At 44.7% G+C, this 17,034-nt stretch overlaps 1 protein-coding gene across 1 annotated transcript in view; it reads right to left on the bottom strand.

The window, feature by feature from the left end:
- Positions 1–995: 995 nt before the first annotated feature.
- Positions 996–17,034, bottom strand: part of TTC9 (tetratricopeptide repeat domain 9) — a 28,035-nt gene continuing 11,996 nt past the window's right edge. Inside the window, exons 2-3 of the mRNA XM_074867987.1 lie at positions 7,062–7,244; positions 996–2,144 (exon numbers count right to left, since the gene is read on the bottom strand). Of these exons, the coding sequence (XP_074724088.1) occupies positions 2,065–2,144; positions 7,062–7,244 (263 nt within the window). The 3' untranslated portion in view covers positions 996–2,064. The remainder of the gene's footprint in view (positions 2,145–7,061; positions 7,245–17,034) is intronic.

Here is a 17,034-nt window from a genome sequence, read left to right on the forward strand (position 1 = left end):
AGTACCAGGTACACCTCACATGCACCCACACACACCTCCACCTAACCTTTTTTCTGGTCTAGTTAATCACCTACAGAATTTCCCTCATTTGTCCTCTTTGTCTTTCACACAATCATTGTTCTAGCAGCAGCTGTAGCCTCGTTTATTGCTTAGACATGAGTGGTGGTGAGCAGAGGTGTTTGGTACTTCTGGCACAGATGTATGACTGCCTCCAGGATGCAGCCCTTTCCTCCATAGTAGCTGCACACAGTGTTCCCAGTTTTGGCAAGAAGCTGCTTTCCACCACCCACTTGAGGAACATGAACTTCTGGTGCCATCCCAGGTAATATAAGTTTTGCACAACTGATGTAGATCCACCTTATCTCAGAGACTTATATGCCACTTTGAGATGATCTCCTCCCCACCCTCAATGTGGGCTGGACGTGTCCCTGAACTAAAGAATATGACTTCAGTTTTTTCAGAGACAATGATAGAGATTTGCCTTTTCTCCTGATATTTCTCTATCAACTCTTTCAAATTTTGGCTAGAGAAAAATGTGGTGAGATACCACAGCTGCAACATGGGACACCATAGTCAACTGTCTGCAGACACCACGTCCACTGGGACAAAAGCACGCAGAATTTGGCTGAACTTGGGTCTGTGTTTCAGTTTCCATGTTTCAGCTGAGGGGCAAATGAAGTATCTCTGGGTACACTCACTTCACACTGACCACCATGGGATGAGACCACCCATGTACATCCCTGCAACTGGGAGCAGGTTCCTGTGGGCCACTGATGGGGCAGTCATACTGGAAATGTGCTTGTGGCACTTACTGAACTGGCAGTTTCAGAAAAGGACCCTTGAGCCAAGGAGCCTGAGCTCTTAGAAGCAATCAGACTGCTGGAGGAGGTCTAAACAGGCCCTGAAATAGGCTCCAAAGCTGTTGGTCCTGCCCTGTTTGTCAGCACCATGTTCTACAAAAGAAAAAACAGGACACAGGAAGCACCAACACAAGGTGGGAGAATCAAGACCTCAATCCAATGTACTAATAATACTTAGCACTGTACATCACTGTACTGTTACTTACAAACATTAACTAATACATCCTCACAACACCCCTGCGAGGTAGGGAAGTATTATTATCCCCAGTGTACAGATGGGGAAACCGAGGCACAGAGAGGCTAAGTGACTTGCCCAAGATCACACAGCAAGGCATTGGCAGAGCCAAGATAAGAATGGAGACGGCCCTTGTCCCCCACCCCATGCTGCCCCACACTAGACAATGTTGTCTGGACACGGGGAATCCAAGAGGTCCCTTCGAAAAGCAATGCCTGGACTTGTTGCCTATTAATAATTTTTATTTGCCTTTAATGAATTATTTCACAGTTTTTCCCTCACACTGTACACCACGCTTTCATAGTCCGTTCAGCATTCTGTGGCAGCCCACAGCCTTCTCCTCTGGCACCGGGACAGCTCTGCGGGGGGGTTCATAGGGTGCTCTGTGCTTTCATTAAGAGGATGTTTAGAAACAGTTTTCACTGGCATTAGACTGGGAGCATGTGAGCTCTCACTGGAGACCGACAACACACACTGGAAAAGCAGGCAGAGGGAGCTGATGTTAAGAAGGCATTTGCTATCCCCTGTGAAATGACCAGCGGCTCTCTTGGTTTCTTAGCTGTTACAAGCTCTAGTGATCTCTCAGAGCAGAAACTGTTTGTCTCCAACTTGCTTGGTCAGGAAGTTGTTGTTCCAGGGGTTTCTTCCGTAATAGATAATAGACAGTCAGCTCAAGACCAGAGAGGTCCCCCAGCATTGCCTACTCCAGGTGTGTGACACTGTCTTGGAACAAGGCTGGCTGTAGCCATTGTGCTCTCCTGTCACAGGGAAGGGGTATTACCACGGTTGGCAAGCAGCCATATCCAGCGTCTAAGTCTCTTTGTTTTCAAAACTTGGGATTCAATGAAGAGCAAGGAAGAGTGGATGGATGAGATGAGGATGAGGCAGAGCAAACAGGAAAATCCACCAAATGAGCTTCTAGGAAGGAAATGTTCCCCCATGGGCACTTCAGCTGAAGCGGCTTCATCTTCACAAGGCTTCTTTCTCTCTCTGGGAACATCTGCTGAGCTTCATCTCTGTCAGCTGGATATATCGTATGACATTGGTATCTGCAGGGAAAGAGCACAGACATACACATACAGTGGTTACAACTCCCTGTGGAAGACAGACACACTGCATTGCACCTTCATCCTTGGTGCACCACCTGGGGAGCAAAATGGCTCCAGCACTGCCTGCAGGAACAGCATCAGTTAGTTGGAAGGGGCTCCAAACCAAACCCTGCAGCTTTGGTTTTGGAGAACCTCGTCTGATTTGTGCTCACCATTCGTGTTCCTCACAATCTTGCCTCAGCTAGTTTTTACCTTCTCTCTGATTACTCTTGGTCAGCACAGGTGAATTTGCACAGTTGAAACTATCCAGGTCATCCTTGCCTGGTCTTGTGGAATGCCACCTGCATTGGTCTCCCTTCCCTCAGGGCCTGCATGCAAGTCCCTAAAGGCATTTTGCGTACAGTTATGCTCTGCCTTTTCACCCTCCTATTCCTTTTACAGCCTATTTCACTCATCTCACATTTTCCCACAATGAGTTGAATTGGGAATAGCGTCCTTCACATTCTCTTTGTACCCTTGCTTACCTTAAATTTCATATTTGGAAGTCCTTCCACCATGACATTCTATCTGCATTTTTGTCATATGCTGTATGCTGCATACTGCCTTGTCTATGCTAATGAAGTTCCTAGGGGCAGAGAACCACCAATTCAGCCATGTAGAGAGCTGTGAGGTCCCAGCACTGTGCAGGTGGTAAACTGAGTCCTCTTTTTCCTTCCAATATTTCAGTGCATCAACACAGCACAGGGAACATGGGAATTTTGTTTTAGCTGCTCGCCTCAGTAATGAGGGAACCTGTTCACCCTGAAGCACGGGTTGATCTAAACGAGTATGTGTCTCCAGACAGACCCCATGATTCTGCAGTCATGGTCAATCCCTCCTCAAATCATGATGATTATCATGAGGGTGACTTCACACACCCATGGCACTCACGTAGTGGCAAAAGCCACAGGGTATCAGAAGCAAGCAAGCAAAAAAATAGACACTTTCACTTATGTATTGATTGAAAAATGGTTCTTTGCTCACAGCCTTACTCAGACAGCCAACAAGGACCAGCTTAGTCCATTTAAGTTATTAGATCCTCAGAAACCAAACTGAAGTGCACTGCAGTCCACAGAGGGCAATCTTGTCTCCTCCTCATCGCAACAGCTATGTGCTCCACACCAACTAGGGAAATGAGAAGTGCTTGAGCTTTCAAAGAGCACTAGCAAGTGTGGGTTTTGCAACCACCAAAGCAGTTGTGGGTGCAAAGTTTCCTTTAAACCTGAGAAGGGGACATCTCTGGTGTGCCCTCAGCCTGAGCTGAAACAGTAGGAGATGGATGGGTTTCCCTTCACCCAGAGCTCTCCACAAACATGCCATGGGGTAGCAGTGGGCTGTGGCAATGCTGTTGTGACTTCTCAAGCTCTCTCTGCTGAGGTGGGTCTCCCTGCTGAGTCTTCTGCAGGTTCAGCTGCATCACCCTAGCCAGTCCAGAGGGTGGGATTCAGTGATTAAGTTACATGCCCCATTTGGGGCATTCTTAATGAGCCAAGAAGTTCTACTGTTGCTTGTGTTACACAAGGTGCACCAGCACCCTGGGCTGTTCGTGCATTTGCATTTCCCACCAGCCCAGAAAATTTTAAAACAGCTTTTTTAAAACAGAATTGGTTTTAGTTCCAGAGCCTGCTGTAGTGAAGAAATTCATTTGAGGGGGTAGCCCTATATTTTAGGCCTAAAATAAAATCAGCACATGGCAGGCAGGTGACTAATGAACACCCAGCAGTGTGAAGGCAGAGCACACAGTCAGGCCAGAGTCCTGCTGCACTGCGGGCACCTCACTGCAATCTCTGCTCTGTGCCCTTCCAGGCTTTGATGGGCAACACTTGGGGTACACATCCCTGCTGCTGAGCTTCACGCTTTGAAGGTCTGTCTGATGCAGGTGGTAACCACCTGCCTGGGCCTGCAGGGGCCTGACGCCTGGCTGAGGGGTGGAGGGGGCTCAGTACACAATTAGGCAATGAAAAGTTGCCAGCTCCAGTCAGCTTGCAGGTAAGGTAGCTGGCTGCTGATGGCACAGCCTCACTCACCTGGGAGATTTCCACATGCCTGGGAAGCCAGGGGCAAAATAAGGTGTGGCTTGATAGAGGGCAGGAGATACTCCCATTGCAAGCTAGTTATAAATCTCCTAGGCAGGTTTTGGCATGTTTTGCTTCCTTTTTGAGGGCCACCACTTCACCAAAGAGAAATAATGAGCAGCACTCTGATTACAGATGTGGAGTTCTGTCTTTGCCAAGTCTTTTCCATCAAATAGTATTGCACCATACTAGTTCTGCCTGCAGAAGTATTTCAAAGCTACACATAAATGTTAATGAAGAGAAGACTCTCATCTCTCAGTGAGGAAGAAGTGATCCCCTTTTGCTCATGTGGAAACAACAGGTAAGGACACCTCAGATGAGGGGTCAGACCCATACAAAAAGATGTTCGCAAAGCTGCAAAGGGAATGCATCTCCTGGCTCTTAGGACCGTGCCTGTGTCCTTGTGCAGTGGCCTCCTGCCATTTTAAAAGTCATTTCTGCTTCTCCCTGTAGCTGCAGAGCCCAGTTGCTTATGTGCTGTGCAGACACCATGGCCTGGGTTTTGTTCCCAGGACTTCTGAGGCCAGCTGATAGCCTGGTCTCAATCCCAGTCAGTACCTACCTCGACTATGTGGCCCCACCAGTAGGAAATTGCTGAACAAGGCTTGAAGGTCAGGTGTATGTTTGGCTGCCCAGGCTGCACCAGCCTCTGGACGCAGAGTTCATGGAGGGCTGCATGTATGCTCTGCACAACTTAACAGTGGCTTCCCCCTTCCTTACTAAGGAGGGTTATACAATTATCTTGTGTTATTTCCATCTGCTTTTGTGATTTTTGTTTGGAGGTAGCATAAGAAATCAGGCCAAACCCAACCTTCACCGTTGACAGACAGTAAATAGCCATAAGGGATTTGCTGTGTTGACAGCCCTTTAGAACAGTAAAACCCTTTGCTAGCTAATTCCTCTTTACCATTTAAAATCTCCCCCACCAAAGAGAATAACTGCCAATGATTTGTGCCAAAATCATTTCTTATTAGAAAAACAAGAACACACAGAACATGACTGTAATAATAACTAAGTGCTTTTACCAGTGAGCTTAGTAAAACCTCAGATAAAGGAAAAGAATCAATTTTGCAGAAGGAGACACTGACTTATTCCAGGTCACATAATAATTCTTCACAGCGTTACCTGATTTCTACTGCTGTGTTTTCACAGCCACATCCTTTCTTACTGTATGCATTCACTTCTTTCCCCCTGAATACCCTTGAAGTTTTCCATAATCATAAATAAAACAGTGGAACACTGGCCTTGAATGGTCTAACAATAACAGGGAAGAGTCTCTGATGCAGAGCTGAAGGCCAGAACTGTTTTTTGTATACATTAAGGGCCTTTGGGGACACTTTCTGGTATGTTTTTGCAGCAAGCTGTGGTATTTGAAGCTGTTGCTGCTGAATAAATTAGTATTTATTTCAAGAAGCAATGAGGGATACCAAATAAATAGTATCACGGGGAGCGGGGTGTGGGGGAGCACAGAAATACATATTTAAAAAATGGAAGCAAAGTGGTGCAGCTAAAAGGACTTTTTCACATCTGAGCTTAGTCAGAACCTCGAGGTTAGGATAACTTCTTATTTTCCACTGACAATTTTTCTCTTGCATGGGCTTCTCCATTTCCTGGTTCTGGCAAGGGCTGAAAGCAGAAGGGCACACTGTAAACTAAAATAGGCTAAACTGAGCTTTTAAGCGCATTTGCTCAGGGAGTGTGGGGTGCACAGCTGTGCTGTCAGACTGCCCACAGCCCATGGTCGAGTGCGGCAGATGGGACCAGGCACCCTTATGGGAGGTGGAAGAGGAATTTGATCCCAGCACACCCCTGGTGCTCCTTCAGGGAAAAGCCACTGCAGGAGCCCTGCAGGGCCAACGCCAGCTCTGACAGCCTCCCTTGCCTCCCCTAGTTCCCTGAACATCAGCTCCACCGTGCTCTGCCAGGACCCAGGCTCACTCCTGTTTCACACCCAGTTCTCACACTTCCATCTTAGGCTCAGGTGGAAGCGCTGCTCTGTGGGGTTTTTCTTTCTTGTGATCCTTTAATTTTGACTTGAATATTACAAAACTCCTTTCTTTTAACAGAAATGGTTTCAACCATGGTTTGGTTTCATCTCCCTACTACTATCTGAAAAATAAAGCCACAATCTGTGCATCATGGAGATGCATTCTACCCACCTTCTGAGGTTAGGTAGGTTAGCATAAAGGTGGTTGCTCTGGCAAGGCCAAGTTGTTTGAAGTTATAAAAATGAAATGTTGGGTTTTGACACATGGTTGACAGATACTTGAACAGGTAAGTGGCTGATTTCACAGCAAAAGTTGAAGCATCCTGATGAATGCTTTGTGAGCAAATGCCTCTTTGATCAAAGTAGAATAATTTTTTTTACCATTACTGAGATGGTGGAGGACACGGCTGTTGAGGATTACAAATAGTCTCCTGGTTTTGCTAAGGGGAAAAAGCTTTTTCTCAAAGAGTCAGAAAATGTAATGGTTAGGATACATTCCTCGCCACCCTGCCGCCTTCTTCAAAAATAACCAGGGAGGGAAAAAGAGGCAGGATCCTCTCTATACAGATGGCATTCCAGCAATACTCTCATCTTCCAGGTTGTGCTGCAGCCTCGGCAGTGGTTAATTTTTGGGCACTGCAACCTTGCTGCACTGCGTGAGAGTGCTCAGTGCTCGAAGGGGAGTACAGCTAAGGGCACAGTGAGTCATGCTCATCCCTGTGGAAATCAATGCAATCAAGTCAGGGACAGACTAAGTCTCGTGAAAAGAAATGCAGAAGCACTCAATGCAAAGCCATGTCCCTGCTCCCCTGATACCTGTTGGCTGGCGGGATCTTGCCTCTTTCAGGTAGTAGAGGGCCTTGTTGAAGTCACCCAGGTGGTAAAACGCCACTCCCGATCGATAGAGCGCCTTGAAGTTCTCGCCTTCTTTCTGAAGCACTTTGAGGCAGTACTCCTTGACTCGCTCATAATTCACCAGCTCGGCCTGGAGCAGGCAGGCTGCAGGGGATGGGCATGATGGGGAGACAGACAGACAGACAGACAGGAGAACATTAGTGCTGTATTTCTCGCTGCTCCTGCAATCTGCACAGGGGAAGAGAGCAGCTTAGGTGAGGGAAATGACTCAGACCCATGATTCAGAAAGGGTGCAGTCATATGGATTGTTTGCCAAACCCAATTGTTCGCAATTTAAATACCAACATTTCTATTTTTGGCATTGCAAAGGGAAGGGATTGTGTTTGCTCAGGGGGTGCGGGGCCAGGGGAAGAGAGCAAGAACATAAACATCCCTACATCCCTCTGCAGAGCAGGAATGCCATAGGGTCTCATGGCGGCGCCTGGCTTCGTTTGTGGTAAAATGGCTTCTCAGGCTGAGGGCTGGAGCTCAGGAAAGTACAAAAAGGCAGTCAAACAGTTACCTGAAAAAAGGGGCTAAATTGGATCAAATTTTGTATTTGGCTTAATCCGAGGCTGTTAGATTTACAAATAATACGTAATTGCCTTTTATCCAGGAGGCCCGGTATGGAGTTTTGCTAGAGGAAATAAATGCTCTGTTGGAATGCACTGCTAGCAAACCAGAGCTACCTGGAGTTGTAGTACAGGGAACAAGTGTGCTATGCTGTGTTACTTGTATTGCAACACAAGTTCCTCCTGAGAGGTCAGTTCTGCTGCCTTCCTAAAAGAAAAGGTAAACACAATGAAGAAACAGCATGCTGAGAACTCTGTGTGCTGAAGGACAATTGTTGCATAAACGTGAAGGAGTTGAAGAAAATCCTCATAGTGTTTCCCATGACTAGGACTGAAATAAAGAGGAAAGGGGGAGATCCTTGAGGCACGCTTTACAGCCCTGGTCATGGCTTACTGTAGTGCTTGTACTGGTGGGCTAAACTTCATTAGGTGTATTGAGCATTAAGAAGGGTTTGGAGAACACCGACAAGAAAAGGACATGGTGCAGTCACAGTCTTTGGTGAAACGAAGAAAGTTGTGCTGTCCACAAGCCCACCTGGCACTGCAACCCCAGGCAACTTTTGGAATGACACTATCTGGGGAAGGGGGAAGGAAGGCAGGATGCTGCTGCAAGGATCAGTTCAGAGGCTGGCAGTGTCAAGTGCCAGGGCATGGAGAGAAATTTCCCATGGCAGGTGGTGTTACTCAGTGTGTCTCTGGCAAGGAGGAGACTCACTGCTCCTGCAAATCCAAGTCATCACAGTTCAGGTGTCACCAGTAAACAGGCAGACTTAATTTTTTGCATGGTAACTGTAGCCTGCAGCTGAGATGATACGATGCTGGGTCAGGAATACGATAGAATTCTTGATCCCCTTTCCCTGCACCCCTAAAGTAAGCCCTGCACCCTCTCTGTATCTCACTTCGTATTTCATGAGATGGAGGCTGGCTAGATGACATGCAGATATTCTTTCTAACCTAAATTAGTCCAAATCTATGATCAGTTAACACGGACAGAATACATTCCTAACCCAAGTACACGTTTAAAGCTTAGATAGCTAACTGGGAACAATCACAAACAGACTTTTACCAGTATAGAACTGATGGTACAGATGTGTTGAGCAAGGACTGCAGAACTAGCCCCACTGCCAGTATGTTTGGTTGAGTGACGTAGTAATTACTAACGAGAGCTTTGCCCCATTTGCTTTAACAATAGACTCTCAATATATTTTAACAGCTCCTGCCATTAAAATGCATAGGTATTTCAAAGGCATTCAGTCACTCGCTATTTGATTGCCAGTTAAAAAACACATAAGTTTCTAAAAGCTTAACAACATTTCCTCACCCAGAATTTGCCCCTTCCTATTTGTCAAACATTGATTTTTCTCACTTTGTTTCTAATGGAGATTGAAATGACTGTGCCTTGTTTTCCTTTATTTTTCAAAGCTATTAAAAAGATGGCTGTGTAAATTTGCTGCTGGCTTCACAGACCTGAAACGGGATTGCTTTGTTTATCTGCTGACCAGTAGCATGTACAGCAGTGGCAGTAGCTTTCTGTATGCTGCCAATCTGATCCGGCCTTTCACGTTCTGTGAAACTGCCTTTTGGAGCAACTAGGGGGGATGGATTTCAGTCTCTCTGCTCATTTACTACTTGGTATTTCCAGTTAGAGTAATAGAAATGACTGTGAAAAATGACAGGTGATCTATTCATGTATATTAACTCAGTAATTCCATATTGGACTTGCTTCATGGATTGGTTTAAAAGAAAAGAAGTCATCTCCCACATCCTGTTAATTCATAAACCCAAATGGGCTTCCAGATACCCAGCTGGGTTCTTTCTGTGACTCACGCTCACAGCAAAGACCCTGCAGGGCATCCCCACTAACTGTGCAGGCGGCAGAGAGAAGTCAGGACCACATGGCTAGCCGGAGAGACGCGTGTTTATCTGAACAAAGCGAGCAGATGGATGTGCAGGAAACAGTTCTGCTGGAAGAGTTGGCCATTTGGAGAGCCAGCGTTGGAAGCGGCCGTTGGAAATGAACCTGGAGGGAATATCTCCCTTATAAATATTTAGAGGTGCGTGCTTTCAGTTCTTGGTGGACTGAAATGATCTTAATGGACTGTGATTCAATGCAAATATTGAGGCTGTTAGTAATTCAGCTTTCTGAAATGGAAGAGACGTGGAATCCTTGTACTTCCTACCTAATTCAGTCAGGGGAGAATTGTTTTGAAAACGTGTTGTTTTCCTACACAGACATGTGCATCTCTGGCTGGGAATGTTTGTTTACCACATCAAACACCTCATCACCCTCCTTTTCTGTTCATAATAGGCCCCCAGTGAATCCTTCCAAGGAACAGAGCACTCTCAGAGACCGAATTGAGAGGTCTATCCAGCTCCTCCTGCTTTCTTGAAACTGAATGGGCTTGATCCTGCACAGCACTATCTCTAGTAACTCTCTGGCAATTAGAAGGATGCCCTTTACTTGCAGATGCAAACCTATAGTCATCCATTCCTTGCAGGTCTTGTTGTCATTGTAATACAGCATCTGGTGGCTACATCTCTCCAGCTCAGAATGTAGGGTGTCCTGCTTCCCTGCACCGTGTGATGGCTATCCATCATACTTAGTTATCATTCTCGGTTTGGCAGCTGATTTATTGTGTCAGCTTAAGCAATAAGTAACTCCTAATTTTTAAAACCATGTATGTCACATGGTGATGAAGAGTCCTCTGTCTGAGGGGAGCCTGCTGTAAAATATGCTGTATTGAAACTACTGGGTGAAATGTGCTTTGGGGAGGGGGAAAAGGTTAATGTTATTAGTTCCAGTGGAGGGGCCCTGTCCATCATGCTTCCCAACTGACTGCTGATGTTTAAGCAAGGAAGTAGGATGTTTGGGTGTCCTTTCTCATAAAATGAGCGTTAAGCCCAGATTTCTAAGTTTTAATTTGCGGACTCAATCTATGCCAGCCAGTTCCATGAGGTGCAGTATAGATCTGGTACCACTAGATAACTGCACCGTTAGAGCTATTTTGTGTGGCCCTGGTCAGTGCAAGGTTAGGTAAAACAAAGATTAAAGCACCCGTAGAGCCAAAATACACCTACACCTTTAACCTTTACCAGTAGCTGTGGCTAGCGATGGTGGGAAGTTGTAACTAAAACCCTGGCAGTTGAGGGTTTTGGATTCTACTTTATTGCACCCTGAATTAATTTCGAATTCCAGAGTATTTTTCAGGAAGATAACTAGGTTTTACAGGTGACAGTCAGAAAGGATCCATGACAGCCCTTTTCTCCCAAATGTTAATTACTTTCATTGATTACAAAATGTCACTATGTTTCTATACTGACTTTTTTGTTTAGCTGCAACTACTAGCCACTGATGTAATCACTAGCCACACCTTTTCTACCCTGAAAAGCTTGTGTTGCTTGTGTTTGGTGCTCTGTGGCTCTGATCAAGTCACTCCATCTTCTCTTTAATAACCTGCATAAAAGAATGTCTGGAGTCTCTTACTAAAACCCACTATTTTTCAGCTTTCCTCACTTTTATAGCTGTCCTCTGAGCCCTCAAAATGAAGTTCAACTGAAAGTGCTGTCAGCATCTTACCAGAGAAACCTCTTCTGTGTGAATACCTCTGCAGGTTATGCAAATAGCTCAGTTTGGCCCGAACTTTTGGCTTCTAATCTTGGCTGAGCTAAGAACTAAGTCTGGAAGTAGGATGTACGGGTTTTAACATGGAGATTTTGAACAACAGTATCACGAGCCTTGCCTATCTGGCAATTTTCACCAAACAGTAAATCTGCATGCCAGAACAATCCTCCAGACACAGTTTATACCAGTGGCTAAATTCCCACTGTAGGCAAGGCTCAAGACCTATCTGTGTTACAGAACACTTAAGAGAGTGAGCCAAATTACTGTGCAAACAAAGTTAGCATATCCCTACCCCGTGGCATGTTCTTTGGGCTCAGCATACTGTGGTAGTCATAACAGGAATTCCCTTTGCTGTTCTGGGAGATGAAAATGCCCTTGCCCTACAGGAATATCTTGGGTTGCAAGTTCATATTTCACAAACTCCTGTCTTGTCCGCAGTTCACTATCACCCAGGTAAGCTGGTAGCACTACCTATTTTTAAGATTGCCTTGTGCTTTCTACTGTTTTGGCTGCTTATAACTTTGTTGGTCTTTTAAGTTTTTGGACTAAAATATTCCATGTGCAATGTCTGCCTTTGATGTCTGCTTTTGGAAAATGTCAGCCAAGACTGTTCAGGTATTTTTGAAAAACAGGCTAGGGAAACATATCTTATTTTTCCCTTGTTAAAGATCTCTGGTGATTGTCTCTTTGAATTTGTCTCATGCCCTCACTGTTTGGCTTTGCAAACTGAAATCTGGCAGATATCATCTGTGTCAAGCAGGTGCCTTCTGTTATGCCTGGGGTAATCTATAGCTGGCCAACTGATAACCTTCTGAAAATAAAACCAGTATAGTACTGCATATAGTGCTCTGTAGAGATGCTTTAGAATTTGGTACCCAAATCCATTGAACGTTCAGTCCACCCTGGGCACAATCCCATCTAGGAAAAAGCAGGGTTTTTAAACTTAGCAAAAAAATTCTCTTACTGGCTCACTGGTCACAGGAAGAAAGAAGAGCAGAAAGTGGAAACCAAGCTGAGAGGGGTTGTCTCAGTTACGACAGAAAGACAGGGAGACAGATGCTTGCAAGGGGAGGAGACCGGGGCAGAGAGCTGCATGGGGACAGAGGCACAGAACTGCTGGGGTGGTGAAAAGGGTGTATGAGCAGGGAGTTGAGGTCTATTGAGGAGGCAAAGTCTGGGGGCAGAAGTAGAGTGAAGGGTTTGGGACAAGGTGCTAAGGACATAGAGACACTGTGCAGCCATCCTGGGGACCAAGAGGAGCATTTATAGCAGTGAAATCCAAGCAGAAGAAACTAGTCTCCCTAGGTGTGTATGGCAGCATCTCCTGTAGCAGATCACTTAACCACAATCACATTCCTGCTCTGAATCATCTTCTTCTCTGCTGGGTATACTCACGAAGGGACACCAACCTGCAATGCTGAAAGCTAGGCCTTGCAAATATTCCCTGGAGACCGGAGCAGGTGGCCTATGCAAGAGCTAATAGCAAGTCATGTGGCTGAACCACTCTCATATACACACGCAAAAGGATCTGAATCCAAATGACCTTTGTTTTCCACCCCTTAGACGGAAAAAACAGCCTGCATTGACTTGTTTGGTTGCACAGCAGAGAGAAGTAGATAAAACCCATTACTGCTTAAACCTGAAGTGGACATTCCCTCTTTACTGTACTTAGTCTTGACTCTACCACTGGAGTTTAACAGCTTATGTGGATTACTACTCCTTAGTAAGTGCTAGGTACTCCAACCACACAAACTCAACGTGTATTTCACAAACTGACAGTGTCATTCCCAGAAATAACCACAATTACATTCTGCAAAATACTTTTCTTTCTGATGTTATCTTGTCCTAAGCACAGCAGCCAGCAGCTTGCTTAAACTCTGTTTAAATTTCAGGAAGATGGTGCATATTCTTGCTCTGGTTCTACTTTGGAAAGCATATGATTGATGATTTGATATAACTGCTTCAGGATTTTATTCAGACATTTGATTAAGACCTTCACTACTGGGCTGAGACACTAATTATGATCTGCGGTTTCCAAACAATCTCTTCCATGAAATACTTCTCTTCTTTCTCTATAGTCCAAGCTTGCAAACAAAGAGGATTTTCTGGCTTCTCACCAATAAAAAGCTAATTATAGGCAGCTTGATAATGTCTGGCAATAATCTGATCAGCTGACTCCTAGTTCTCGGACAAGCTTAATGGGATGAAAAGGGAATATCAGAATGACAGTACAACTTTCCAGCCAGTGGCTCTCATTTATTCCTCTCCAGGTACCAAAAAGGCCTAAACATGCCCGTATGTTTCTGCTTGCGGGGAAATGTGTGGAAAATTAAAATCCAAACTGTATGACAGGTTGTATCTCTCCATAGGGAGGGATTAATGCTAAATGAGGTGTGGATCCACAAATGTTTGGAGAGCCCAGAGAGAGTCACCTCTTCCAAGCCACCCTCCCCTTCTTCTCAGCCTGCCTCTCAATTTGTAGACAGATACCAACTGTTCCTCCCTATCCTGCCTTTTTGGCCATGCTTTCCTTCCAATACATAGCATGGTCTCCTTCAGTTGTTTGCTGCTCCCGAGTCCTTCATATCTGTTCTAGAAGAAAGACCCTGACTTCATTGTTTCAGTTAGTTTTTCCAGGAGGGAGGGAGAGGGAGAGAGAAGTAGTGACTGAAGTATGTTGATGCTTCCACCACCATGCATATTAAGAGGTATCTAGTTCTCAAAGGAGCTGCAGAGCCTGTGTGTCAGGCTTTTTGTGGCTGGCAGCCCACCCTAGGACTGTCCCTACTGCCATCCCTTGGAGTGCACAGGGCTGGTAACAAGGAGATAAGTAACAGCTAATGTGAGCTGTCAGAACAAATCAGTTTAACTTCAGTCTGCAATAGGGTTATCAATCTTGAAGATAAGAGAGAAACAGTAGATGTTATGTATCTTGGCTTTTACGCTCGTTAAATGACAAATTTTAGTGACATTTTCTTAAGCAAATTGAAGGAGCACAGTCTAAATGAATAGACTTAACTCTGTTAACAAAGTGAAAGACAATACCAAGTAGGGTTCTGCACTGATCTCTTCTAGGCCCCGTGGTATTTGGTATTGTCAATAAAGACCTAAATGACAGACTGCAGACTGCATCATCAATTTGCAGATCACACCAAGATGTGAGGAGCTGGCTTACATTGGAAGACAGGGGTAGAATTTCAAAGGATCCCCAGAAACTGGTGGTGTCCTGATAAAAATAGGGTGCAATTTGAAAGAGGCAAGCTAGAAGTCCTACAATTACGCAGGAGAAATACCCACTGTGTAAGTATAGCAGGGGAACAGTTAGTTGGAGAGCAATTCTGCTGAAAAGGATCTGGGAAGTGAAGTGGATCACCAGCTAAAGTCAACAAGGCTATACTGTTAATGAAGACAAATGCACACCAGCATGTATAAAAAGAAGCAGTTTGCAAGACATGTGACAGTACTGTGTCTCATTTTGGATGCCAATCTTGAAAGAAAATGTGGATGTAATCCACAGGAGGACCATGACAATAACAAGTGGTCCAGAGAAGACAGAATATAAGCCCTCAAGACAACAGTGAGGGAAGACAGGCTAACAGTGTTCATACATGTAAAAAGAAAAAAAACCAAAACAACACCAACAAACCATGCAATGCAAAGAAGGGTATAACCAGGATACAATCTGGTCATCTTATACCCGGGAAGTAAGAAGAGGGCTTACATCTCAGATAGAAAGAACTTTCTAGCAGTGAAGAGAGTGAAGCATTGAAAGAGACTGCCTGGGGTAGCTGTGAAGGATCCTAGCTTTGCAAGTGTGTAAGAACAGCTTAAGCAAACATTACTTGGGATATGTCTTATCTGTACCTTTGTACCACACATAGATATGGATAGAAGACTTTCGAATTGCTGTTCAGCTCTGCAGTCCTGTATTGATTGTCCTGTAACACTCAGAGCATGAACAGTCTTCAGTTCTCCTTGACGGCTGCCATTCAGTGCTAATTCCTATCAGAAGGTCCTGTTGGAGGATGTCAGAGCAACATCCTAGCCAGACATGTGAATATGTAAGCACTTAAGTAACAGCAAGCATGAATGATTTCTGCCTTTGCTGTGTGTTTATGTTCCCATATTTCAGACTTTTCTAATTTTCAAGAGCGTAGTTCTTTAGAAGCGTTCATTATTTCTAAACGATTCTTAAGCTACTTTAAGACAAGTTTGTGGTGACTTATGCTTCTTTTCTGTCACAAATCCAGTTATATAATACTGCAGTTTTCCTTCAAAGGGCCAAAGCTTTGAGAAGCAAGGAATTTCAGCAACCTTGTCATCTGATCCTCAAAACTTTTGTATTGAAAGAGTATTTTGACCCACCAGTTCCTGTAGTTACTGGTCCTTCAAATCAAAACCAGAGGCTTACTGAAAATTCTTAGATACGGTAATATTAAAGTAGTAGTTAAAACCTAGATGTCAAGCAAACAAGAATTGTTTTCTGAAGCCAAGATCTGTCCCCAGCTGTGTATCAGCAAATCTTTCTTCTACCAAAATAAAGAGCTTAAGGTGGAGATGATCTTCATATTGCATCTTCTGATCTCCATGCTTTTGATTTTCCCAGTCAGGAGAGGTAGGAGCAAAATCCTAGCAAAGCACTGGCATATCAAGAGCTTCAGTCAGCTTTTAACTACTAGATCCTTTTGATTCTACACTATCCATAAATACTAGCTCCTCCTGCAGACATGTTAGAAGAGATGGAAGTCCCTTCTGTTTGTTTTTGCCAAGGCTGTTATCGTTGATCTGCCAGGTTAAATCCCCTGGAGGTTTCCTCCTCTGTGACTTTATATTCATCTAGTAATCTGTGACCTGTCTTTATCTTTTAAAATTAGTACTCATCGAGTCCAGTCAATATGACTTTAGATACGTTTGGCCTTCAGATCTACTGTTTCAGTTGCTATTTATTCCACTGCCTTTTCCTTCTGTTTGCTTTTGTTCACCTTGTTGCTTTACTCTCACCATGGCACCTTCTCTACATTGTGCCCTTTTCTCCTCTGGCCTCTTGTTGCTATTGACACCCACTGGAGGAATCTGGTCCCTTGAGTCGTTTTCACAAGGGAAAAGTACATAGAATTTTATCAGAGATCAGCAACATCAGATGGTGACAACCATATAATAATTGCTTGGAGTTAAACAGCAGTCCAACTCTAACAAGTGTTATCAAATATTTTATGATTCTTACCAGAGTATATTACACAGTGAAATTCAGGTCTTAATGGAATGATGGGGTGTTTTTTAAACCCATTTGAGACAAGGAGGGGATTTCTGTAAGTAGTGAGACGTTTTGGAGGAAGCGATGGATTTCAAGCTGCCTTCTCTACTGAAGTGTAAAGCATCCTTTGCTCACAGTGGTTCAACCAACTGACAGCAGTACCGTGAAATGCAGCTGGAAGAGCTTGAAGGCTCTCAAATGAAGTCACTGACAGTTGTGCATGCCACAATTGCCTCAAGCCTGCCTTACTGCGATGTTCAGTTTGGGATGAAAGCTAGCACTTTATCCTGTACCACAAACAAGGCAGGATGACGTGGCTGCGTAACATCTGTGTGCTGTGCCCTGTGGTGGCTCACAGTTCACCTCCCAGGACATGTGAAAGAGCTGTCAATTGCAGACTGCTAAGGGGTGGAGAGGAGGCTGTCTCTGGGGCCACCTCCTTGTGTA

Source organism: Strix uralensis, chromosome 4 (assembly GCF_047716275.1).
Source record: "Strix uralensis isolate ZFMK-TIS-50842 chromosome 4, bStrUra1, whole genome shotgun sequence".
Classification (NCBI taxonomy): Eukaryota; Metazoa; Chordata; class Aves; order Strigiformes; family Strigidae; genus Strix; species Strix uralensis.